Below are 11,787 nucleotides of genomic sequence, written 5' to 3' on the forward strand. Positions count from 1 at the left end.
CCCTAGTCGGGTGTCGAACCTCGAGCCCCCTTTTAGGGGGCCAAGACAAGCCAAGTTCAAGCGCACTTAGCCTCTCAACCACGCTTCCCACCATACATAAAGGTCCTACGCATTTTCTGTGTCAACCTAGTCATGCATGTTAATCAATGACTTAAACTCTGCCAAGTCGTTGGTTTTCCTGGCTGATTCAGGCAACTAATTCCATTCTCTAAGAAACAACTTGAACAGGTAGAAAAGTTCCCTGCCTAAGACAGCATCATAAAAAAACAACAACACGATATGACGTAGACTGCCGAAGCGATTGCGGCTTATTTGAAGCCATCAATCATTTGGCATTGAGACCAAGTTAACACAATGGTCATCCCAAAGGTAACGTAAGCATTTGAGACCAAGGGGTATGTGAATGGTGACCGGGTATTGCACACATTTAAAAAAAAAAATTATATCGTCAAGTGTACTTATCAGTGTGCACATTCTCGTACACAAATTGAATGACGCCAAGAAAAGAGAGCAACCAAATGAGTGTAATGGAAATTAAAGATCAAGTTAAAATCAATTGAATGTAAATTCTCTTTCAATATCATAGGTATTACGATTTATTTATGGTTTTTACCTCCAATTCTATGAAAGGTTTGTGTGTAGGCCTATATTGTTCGTATCAAATTTATTGTTTTCTTTTACGCTCTTTTAGTTGAAGTCTATATTTCATAAGATAAGATGTTTTTGTCTTTGAAAAAAAAGATATTATTATTATTATTATAGCTTTTATATAGCGCTACTTTCATACTTATAGCATGCTCAGAGCGCTTTGGTCCAATCTCATTTGTGAGAGGGGGGGGGGGGTGTTAAACCCTGGCTACGGCTGCAATAACTAAAACTAAATTGATTTAGAGAACACTGCCAAAATAAATATAATCTGGGACACCGGAAGGGCCATTCGATTTGGGTGTCTTGGGAAATGTGTCGTTTCAGTGACGTAGATGGGGTGGGGGAGGTGGACCCCGGACCCCTACTTCAGAGGGTCCCCAAATTCGATTTTTTTTTTACATTTTTTACACCATTATCTCATGGAATGGCATGATGTCGAATTTCGAAATGCAGGGGCTCCTAAAGAAGTCAAGCCCTCCGGGCCCCCAAATCACTAGCGACGCCACTGCTTTGTTTTCCTCTAGCCCTGAAACGGGTGATCTAAAGAAATGTTTGCGATATCTAATACTGTCCATTGCTTGCATTAGGATTAACGGATGCAACAAAATAAATAAAGGCAAATTTAATCAAAGCTTCTATAGAATTCAAAAGCTGAAAAGTGTATGCTGAGGGGGTCAATCAACTGGCGGAGGCTAATAAAAAGTAAGGGGTGGTCATTGTAATAAAAGGAGAGGGGGTGGTATAGCCTAAGTAAAAAAAGAAAAAAAAAGTTGAGAGAAGGAAAGAGAGTGGACAGTTACATTTCGGAGGCGCGGTGGCAGAGCGGTAAAGCGCTTGGCTTCTGAACCGGTGGTACCGGGTTCGATTCCTGGTGAAGACTGAGATTTTTAATTTCGGGATCCTTGGGCGCCTCTGAGTCCACCCAGCTCTAATGGGTACCTGACATTAGTTGGGGAAAAGTAAAGGCGGTTGGTCGTTGTGCTGGCCACATGACTCCCTCGTAAACCTTAGGCCACAGAATTAGATGGCCTTTACATCAACTGCCCTATAGACCACAAGGTCTGATTATATTTTACTGATCCCATTTCATTGTAACAGATATATAATTTACAGGGTAAAAGTATGTTAGGGAGATCACTAAAATGTGGCTCGCATTTTGGAAGTTAAAAAAATAGAGGGATTTTCGGCCTTAAAAAACAATATAAAGTCTGGGAACAAATCAACGGGCATAGCTGGTGTGTAATGTTAGTACTGAATATTATCAAGACGTCTGCCTAACAGTACAACATATATATTATTTACATTTTATTTTCAGGTTCAATTTAAAATTAGAAGATTGTCTACCCTGATTTGGTTTCACTATTAGACTCAAGCTACCTCGTACAAGATTAGAACTCTTTCTAACAAAGTTATTAACGTCATTCCGATGTAACCCCAGAGAAGACGATCTCGTGTTAAAGCAATAGCTTGAAGACTGTGGGTTTAGCAAAAAAAAACAACACAAATATGTCTGATAAAATAACTCAGATTCCTTTAGAGTTTTTGGACCTCGTGTCAACCTTTTGTCGACAACTTGGCCTCTTGATTGTTACGTCCATAACGGAGATCGCTTTATTTGTTCTCGAGTTTTTTGAAGGACTTGTATCCTACATGATTCGAACGTATTCCTAGAGGATGAAAATGCTATATATAAACTATTATATAAGAAACTACAGTTGTATCAAACATGATCCGTACGGATCGTTAGCAAACCAATACTGTGCCCCTCTTCACTACCAGATGACACTTAAGCCGTATGACGACCACTTGTATGACGACACGAGATTTCTAGCCCGAGCTAATTGAATCCCACATGATTACTAACTACCAGGGAACTAATCCTGAACACTACTTGACCACCATGTCAGATACTATGTAATCTCACCATATTAACAATGGATACTAATTGATCACAAAGTATATTACCATTTAGGATCTCAACGAAGCTGCATTACTTAAGAGTAAAAAAAAAAAAAAGCTTTTAAATCTGTGTTTACAAATAAAAATGTAAACTATGCCTTAAACAAAATCATTATTTAAAATGTCACTAATACTTACAAAGTAGGAATCTTTTAATGAATGTAGGCCTACGTAATTGTTCGTCCAATTGTATTTTTAAAATTATTGTTTGCTGTTATATTGATTAAAGCTTTACAAATGAATTCAATTTTATACAAAATAAATATGTCACTTGACTTAATCAAAGTGTTCTCAAGGTTGTTAACGTCAGAAGTGGTAGTGGTTTTAAGAGCATCATTGCCAATTAAATGTTTCCAATGGCACGCGTTTCGAATAGCCTATGGCCCTATGACAACCTGTCCTGGCATTTTTACATGAGGTTCAGATATTGAGCCTGGCGGAACTGTCATCACCGACAGGAGAAGGGGCAAAGGCGAGTAACTGGCGCCTAAGCCATTAAGCTTCGGGCAGGAGAAAGAAAACTCTGAATCTAAACCTCCGATGCCTTGCGGCTATACCCAAGCACGGAGAAGGCTTCCGGAGACAACCCTGAGGCACTGGTGACCCTTAGGTAGATTGTGACACACTGTGCTACAACCTAGGAGAACCTGCGGCGCTAGTGACCCCAATCTGTATCGGATATTTCCGTTCCTCTGATCACATCGGCTGCGTGGAGAGGGGGGTCACTGCTGTGTGGGTGACAATGACATCGTTCTTACCATAAATAATGCCCAGGCTTTCATCTTTTCCTAATGCCCTGTATATGTCTAAATGTACTCTTTATGTGTATCATATTTATGTATCAATTCGTTGCTACCTATCCACATATTCTAAAATGAACTTTTTTTGTTAGCCGTATTATAGCACGTAGATCCAGTGACGAATTTTAGTAAATGGAGACCCATCAGCTGCGTGGAGAGGGTGGTCACTGCTGTGTGGGTGACAATGACATCGTTCTTACCATAAATAATGCCCAGGCTTTCATCTTTTCCTAATGCCCTATATATGTCTAAATGTACTCTTTATGTGTATCATATTTATGTATCAATTCGTTGCTACCTATCCACATATTCTAAAATGAACTTTTGTTAGCCGTATTATAGCACGTAGATCCAGTGACGAATTTTAGTAAATGGAGACCCATCAGCTGCGTGGAGAGGGTGGTCACTGCTGTGGGGGTAACAATGACATCGTTCTTACCATAAATAATGCCCAGGCTTCATCTTTTCCTAATGCCCTATATATGTCTAAATGTACTCTTTATGTGTATCATATTTATGTATCAATTCGTTGCTACCTATCCACATATTCTAAAACGAACTTTTTTTGTTAGCCGTACTATAGCACGTAGATCCAGTGACGAATTTTAGTAAATGGAGACCCTGGGCAAGTTTTTTTTTTTAAACTCCTACCCTCCCCAATTTTCAGTAAAAAAAAAAAAGAACTTAATAATATAAGTGCTTCTAAAAGCATGTAAAAAATATGTTTCAAGTGCTTGTAAAATTAAACATCCATCCATCCCAGTGGCGCTACAGCCCATGGAGGGCTCTGGCCTGCTTTAACACATCCTTCCATTCAGATCTCTCCTGGGCCTTTCGTCTCCACGCCCTAACCCCAAGCTGCTTCAGATCTGCTTCCACGTCATCTATCCATCGCATTCGGGGTCTGCCTTTGGGTCGCCTGCCTTTTGGTTTTTGCCTGTATACAATTTATGTAAAATTAAACACATTTTCATTATTTTATTTTTAAAATTTACTTTTTTTTTTTAAATGTGGAGGTCCTCTTTAAGGGTGAGGCCCTTTACGACTGTAGAGTCTTGCACTGTCGTAAATCCGGCACTGCATAGATCCAATATATAACAGGTTTGTACGTTATTTTTTTTTTATGTGAGACATTGTCTTTAAAAGTGTTATTGAGATTGCAACTGTCTTTAAAAAGTGCCATAGGCCCATGAAGCAAAATTGTAGGTAACTAGAGATTAGAAAATTGAACGTAGCCTAATAATAATAGGCCTAATAATAATAATTTTATTTATAAAGCGCTGTTAACAAACAAAATGTAGGCTCAAGGCGCTGTAATAACATTACAAACACAAACACGACAATAGAAATTAAAAACTAATCTAAAAAAGTTTAAAAAAAAAAAAAGGACAAAAATTCTCTCTCATAATTGACAATGTCGAAAATATTCAGTACAAATGTCACAAATAGACAATTTGTCCTTTCTTACACGTTTATGATGTAACGCACAATGGACCGCATTCAACAATCGTAAACAAACAACATTTAGCCACGTGATACTACAGATAAAACAATGGGAAAAAAAACTGTCATGTGACAGCCTGTGTGTATTTCGTACGGTAATTTGTATAGAAGAGATAGAGAACCAGGTAGCTAAGTGTTGTTTGTTTACTATAGGTGAATGAGGCCCATTGAAAGACACAATAATAAATGCAAATTTCTTATTCCATATACTAAGACAATTTTGAACAAAAGTTCCTTCTTCCCTTGTTCTATTAGAGCATAGAAAAGTATTGGCTGAATAAGTCAGGTTGAATACCAACGACTTGGCCGAGTTGAAGCCAGACCAATCGTCACAGGTATGCACGACGTGCCAACCAACTATTGGTCTCCGCTGCCCACAGATTGCGCCGTCGCAAGTCAGTGTAGAGGCCTCCTATAACGAATGGTCTTGGTTTAACTCTTTCTCTCCGTAATTATTTACCACATTCTGGTGGAATCAACGCTGGTATCGTCAGTTAGGAGAGAAAGAGTTAAGTCACTGATTAACACGCATGACTAAAATGAGACATGTATACTCGTAGGACGTAATTAGTTTCTCGTTGGAAGTTATAATAAGAAGAAAGAGCATTTTAGTTGTATGTTTTTGCTTGATTGAAAAGATTCGTTTAATTAATTCCTAAAGCTGTACTTGATTTCTGAATTATTACATCCGTATGGTGATGATTATATGATCACTGGGTATCTTTAAGAAAAGATTATTGTTACCTAATCAAAATCTCCTGCAGGAAGCAGAAACTTGGAAGTGGGTCAAGTACGAACTTCGACTCATAGTCACGACAGTCCGAAGCGCACATCACACAACTAGGCAAAGATTGGCCTTTTTTAACAGATTAAATGTAGAATAAACGCAATCCAGGTCACGATGTTAAACTTAAAATAAGAGTGTTAGCATAGTAAATTTATTAGGGAAAGCAGAGACAACAAGTTTTTTTTTTTTACTAATGCAGATTTTTCTTCTACAGGATAGTAGTGACATTTACATAGGAATCCAGCCAGGCATAATATAATCTTCAAAACTTGCGTCAAATTGGTTTCTTATCTTTGAATTTTTCTCCACGAATTCGCTATAGAAAATAACTTTGCCTTTGGTCAGAAACGCTGCCCACCAGGAGAACGAGCCCACGCTTATAATAGTATGGTCGAGTAAACTAAGCGTTGCTAAGTTGACCGCCTCCTCTTGGTGTCCCGACGTAAGCATGACGCCAGGCAGCCCTAGGAGATTACTTTTACACCATTCTATGTCATCAGACAGAACTAAAAAACTGACGACAGTCCTGAGATGATCTCGAAAAAATTTCATGGCTTTCAGAAAATATTCCCTTGGCGCTACTCTGTATCCCTCGTCTACAGAGCTCCAATTTAGAGTGTCTCCCCTTTTAACATAAATTCCTACAATGGGTTTATCAGTAATGGTGGCGTTATACATTTGCAGTGTCTTCTCGAGACGTTTTTGTGCATGTTTAGTTATGCCATCATGAAAATGAACAGACTGCCGAATCAAATCCAAACTGTCCTTAAAATATTTCCAACTCCGCAGTTTCCCCTCAATCTCATAATTTTTGCTGCTTTCTAAGTTGATCAAACGTTCATCTAGCCGACAGCAAGTTGATTCCACCAGACGTTCAACGTTCTTACACTGACTTTTGCCCCTCTTGTGTTTAGGAGACTTGAGCACGTGACCAAGTGACGTATTGCCTCTTGCAACAATAATTCGTTTTTGCGGAGCAGCGATTCCTAGCAACGAGGCATACTGGAACAGTTGGCTGCCAAGGGAGCCTTCAAACTTATGACAAATGATGTGCTGTCCACTGTGAAAGAATAAAAAAAGTTACATAAGTTATCCGAATATACTGTTGTGGGTTGTTTAGTAAAACAGATTACAGATGTCTGAGATGTAGATTTAGGTCTAGATGGACTTCGTTCAACCAACAACATATAACAACCTGTAGAATATACTTAAGGAAAACGATATATACCTAACAAAATGTTTCATCCAGAAAATGAAGGGGCACAGTCCAAAATGTCGACAGTTACTACAGATGAGGTCTCGCCATTAACTAAGAGGAGTGAGTCGTTGTTGTTCGTTAAAATCTATCCCATAATTCCTTATTTAGTTAATTCCCATAATTCCTATATCCGTCTAAAATAGTCTGCTTATAGCCTCGTCAAATTCCCACTACAGTAAACCTATAACAATACATGTAACCTTTGTGCGTGTATCAGGCATATGAAATAAATTAGTTAAGTCATGTATTTGTTAAAATAAACGAAATTAGTGGTAATGGTTTATTTTAACTTAAATTTCCATTAACATCTTCATTTTTATTAACCAATTTTATTAAGCAATCTGGATTAAATCTCTAATCTACGCCATTATTTGTAGCCCACTTTTATCAATAAGCTGGGAATATCTCCTTCGTTACTCAAGATAATAAAGTATTTCACTCTCACTACCCTGCTCTCTACAAACTGCACAACAAGACACAACCAACTCAAACTGCTTGACAACTCAGGGCTCAAAAGTTTACACTTTAATGTTCAATAAATCACAGCTAATACTGTACAATTGGCATCACGTAACACTGGCTACAAATGTTCTGCAGTGGATATCTGTACCGCCTTATAAACTGATAGTAATGATGTAACAAGAACTCTACTGGCATCTCCGTATCTTGTACCTGGATCGTAGATCGTGAAGTTATGACTCCCTCGACTCTGACACCTTCACTCTTTATATAGATCTAGAGACCATAAAGGCTTTCTAGAAACCGACGGAACGTCACCCAAACTTTCAGGCACTGGAATGGGTGGAAATGATAGTAGGCCTACGTAGCGTGCGGGGCTGCTCCAGCCAAAGATGTAGTCCTGTTCACGGACTCGATGTCCGCACTAGAGGCCTTAAAGGGGCTTGAAAAAGGTGTCAGAAGGATATGGGACGTCCTCAGGGTCGGGGGGGGGGGAGGCGTCTCCTACGATTCGGAGTGAGCATTACTTTACAATGGGTCCCCGCCCATTGTGGAGTGGTCAGCCACGACTTGGCTGACCACCTCGCAAAAACCGCGGTCGCAACGGCGCTCTAGCATGATGAACCGTGCACGTACCAAAGTGGCCGACAAACGTTTGTTGGCTGGGATTCTTCGGACAAGGGCCGTGAGCTCCACAGGGCAATGAGTAGACCAGACAAAAGAAATGCGTGGTGGGAACTTAATCGTGCGGAACAGGCGGTCCTAGCCCAGTTCCGAGTCGGACACTGTCCAATTGGTGCTTACTTCGGACGGTGGAGGGAAAACTACGACACACGGTGCCGCCACTGCATGGAGGACGACGAGACAATAGAACACATTCTTTATGAATGCAGAGTTCTGTACGAAGGGCGATTGGGACAAGGATTTGATAGAGAGATAACTGGTACATGTCCGACACAGAGGCTGTCCTTGTACAGGGACAAGGCGACCTTAAAAATCACTGCTCGCTTTCTCTCACGTGCTCTAAGGGAGTAATTCCCAGCATGGTTCGTTACTAACGGGGTTTCTGATTCGGTTGATCACATGACTATATCACAACTTTCACAACACAGATCCTTCGTGTCACGACTCGTCACGGTTGACCGCTCGTCTAGCCTGTATGTCAGCTGGCTATACACACATAATTACCTCTATCTGTGTCACCACTAGAGTTAGAACGTGACCTGTTATAACAACATGATAAGCCCCAAAATTAAGTGAAATCTTAGCTTTCAGATATCAGATACCCCACTCCCTACTGGTTCACAAATGAGATTGGACCATATCACTCTGAGAATGCAATAAGCGTGAAAAAATGCGCCATATAAAAGGTATTTTATAAAAAAAAAAAAAGCCAGTTGCATTTGGAATGTGAACACTTATGTTCTAATTCAGCTTGGTATATATTAGTTCTGAGTTTTTTGTTGGTTTTGTTTTTCAGTTTTTTTTTCAGCACTTGAAGACAGAAGTGGAAAGCAGATGACGTTGTTCATTAACTTTTTAAAAAATGTTGTTGTCTATATAGTCATTATTATGTAGTCATCTATTAGCGATATTAGCTACTACGTATTTATCTATTAACGACAGTACGCTGGACAGGGCACGTATCACGCATGGGGACGATCGTATGACAAAGGTAATCTTTTTTTGGTGAGATGAAAGGTGGTCGGCGTAACAGAGGTACCCCCTCACCGGAAACGCTTTTAAGGACCAGATTAATGTCAACTTGATATAATTGACATTGAAGTAGGATTGAAGAGAGCACCTGGCAGCATGCGGCTTCCGAACGAGACAGCTGGAGGTCACTTACAAAGGCCGCGGGATACACGTTTCAGATGATAAGTATATCCTCTGCCGTTGACAGACGTAGACGGTGAAAAGAGAACCTAAATCGACCTGCGCCGGAGAAAGGTAATGTCTGCGCTGGATGTGGCAAAATATGTATGCCGCAGCTTGGACTGCGTTGAGTAGCGACGTGAACTACTGTACTCTTCATTCTTCGGAGTTATAATAATATAATGCAGTTATATGTAGTTGATTAGCAACATTTTTTTTTCTATATAGTTAATTCTACATATAATGACATAGAAACTTTGATTGTGGTGGATTAACGAGATTGTTTAATGCAGTGATGCCCAACCTTATTCGCCCGGCGGGCCATTTTCATTTCAGACACTCGTATCACGGGCCACATCGTCAAATAGATGAAAAAATGAAATAGAGAATAATTCCATTTTAAATAGTTTTATTAGAAACCTGTATCATACTAGGCCAACTTACACACGTAGGGCGATTACGTAAGATCGGTTGCATCAGTTTTATTACTGAAAGGTTTGTCTACTCAATGAAGTGCTTGTAAACATTGTGATCGTCCTTAACACTTTATTTCGGTAATTTGAAAAGTTTCATCAGACAACACGGCCAAGAAATGAACTGTCTGCATCACTCTAAATTTCTCAAACAGGGATGTCTGGCTTTGTAAGTCAATCAATTCCAGTTGCAGATCTGTCGTAGTGATCCTCAGTGGCAATAGAAAACATTTCCAAATCTGCTGCTCTGTCATTTAGTTTTGCAATGCTTTTTTTTTTACACAGGACTAATTCTTTCACCACTGCTAGAAAGCACTTTTTTTTTACTCATCTTTTCTCATAATTTGAGCAACTCTGTAACTTGTCCTCACCGTGGACTCATTTCACTCATTTCTTGTCTCTTTTGTCTCCTCAGTCGCTTGACTCATTCAACTAGCGCGTAGCTTAGCGATCTTTTTCTTGGCGGTTAAAACCAACAATGCCGCCATAATTTTTTAATGTTTTGATTTGCAAATGACTTTTTGTTACAAGTGTTAAAAACAGTAACATTTCTGAATCTTGTTGGCATATGTTCCACAAAAGCAAAGATGTCTTCACTTTTTTCCGGAAGTTTCTACTTTCATATTCTAGTTTTCGTTCCTATGGCACTCTCATTTCAGTAACGCTCCAATATTAAATGGTACTAGCATTCACTTTGATATCAAAAGAACTTTACCAAAAAAAGGATGCAGAATTGATGCCCCTGTGTTACACACAACATATTACACGACTAGCTCAAGATAGCAGCGGAATTATTCAAGAACCTAAAACAACTGTCAACACTTGTAACCCAAAATAATCGTCGTGTTCATTAAAATAATAATAATAATAATATGACTTTAGAATGCCGTAGATTAGAATGAAATCCATCCAAGAAAAAGTGAGAGTCCTAACGTAGAAAAATACATTTTTCAACCTTTTAAAAAAATTTCTTCACTTTGTGCCGAGGTTTAGGCGGCCGGATGGAAGCACGTCGCGGGCCGGATCTGGCCCGCGGGCCGTAGTTTGGGCATCACTGGTTTAATGTATGGGTATATTTATCTAGCGATTCAGCTGTGGCTATTGATTTTGACATGGGCCGTGATATCCTAATATGAAAGAGAAATGCATTACTCAGGACATTTAAAACAAGACAGCAAGATCGACAATGTTTCAATATTTACAATTCCAAAGAAAAGGTTTAGTCCCTGTAATACAGACGAAGTAGCCTCATCAAATAAAATAAAATTTTAAATAACTTGAGAAGCATCTTTAAACTTGATGTTATTGGAAATGTCGAAAAAAAAGAGCATATCGCGTAGTCGATTAAATGCAAGATACCCACCCCCATCATTTATTTTTAATTAATTTATTAAACGTTGATCTTAATTATTAAATATTATATAATAATGTAGTTCGAATTGGAAAAAAAAAGTGCCAATCTTCTTACTTGTAAGTTCTTTCTGCTTTTGGTAGCATTCTAGAGTCACTAGGAACATCTCCTTCCGGGTCAAAGTTTTCAAGAAATTTGGGAAGAGACAATTTATAAACTACAAAAGTGGTTATCAGGAAAAGAAAACAACTGCCACACCCTGCAAATAAGTAAAAAAAAATAAAGGATAATTTTGTTTTCATTCATAGACATTTAGTAAGCCTAGGTCTATATAATAATAAGACTTGTCTTCGAGTCCGAAGATTAATTAGGAATTCAATATTTCCCGTGGCTACGCAGCCCCCAGCTGGGACCTACATATTTTGTCACATCCCATTGTCCGCCGGTGGTCGATTTAGACTTTCTTTTCGCCGTCTACGTCTGTCATCGGCAGCGGATTTTCTTTTGGTCTATATAGGCTACCGTGATTTGCATTTAGCATACAAGTTTGTGTTGTGTATTAATGTTCTTGTTGTGTGTTGCGAACTGACCTGTTCTTATGTGTCAAAATGTCTTGGTGTCCAGGTCAGCTTGTGTGTGTGTATACTGTGTTATCGTGAACTGTTTTGTCATTC

General features: G+C 39.1%; 1 protein-coding gene and 1 long non-coding RNA gene across 3 annotated transcripts in view; one reads left to right on the plus strand and one right to left on the minus strand.

The window, feature by feature from the left end:
* Positions 1–495: 495 nt before the first annotated feature.
* LOC106051198 (uncharacterized) lies at positions 496–2,887 on the plus strand. The gene is made up of 2 exons (XR_001214815.2): positions 496–630; positions 1,964–2,887. It is a non-coding gene; the product is annotated as an uncharacterized LOC106051198 (long non-coding RNA).
* A 1,778-nt stretch (positions 2,888–4,665) lies between these two features.
* The window catches only part of LOC129927917 (galactoside alpha-(1,2)-fucosyltransferase 1-like), a 10,780-nt gene continuing 3,658 nt past the window's right edge, over positions 4,666–11,787 (minus strand). Inside the window, exons 2-3 of one of the 2 annotated variants that reach the window (XM_056039762.1) lie at positions 11,231–11,372; positions 4,666–6,757 (exon numbers count right to left, since the gene is read on the minus strand). In XM_056039762.1, coding sequence (XP_055895737.1) covers positions 5,926–6,757; positions 11,231–11,372 — 974 coding nt within the window. In that variant the 3' untranslated portion in view covers positions 4,666–5,925. Of the gene's footprint in view, positions 6,758–6,925; positions 7,046–11,230; positions 11,373–11,787 lie in introns of those variants that run through there. The other variant, XM_056039763.1, reaches the window with a different exon arrangement.

This window comes from Biomphalaria glabrata, chromosome 8 (assembly GCF_947242115.1).
Source record: "Biomphalaria glabrata chromosome 8, xgBioGlab47.1, whole genome shotgun sequence".
Taxonomy (NCBI): Eukaryota; Metazoa; Mollusca; class Gastropoda; family Planorbidae; genus Biomphalaria; species Biomphalaria glabrata.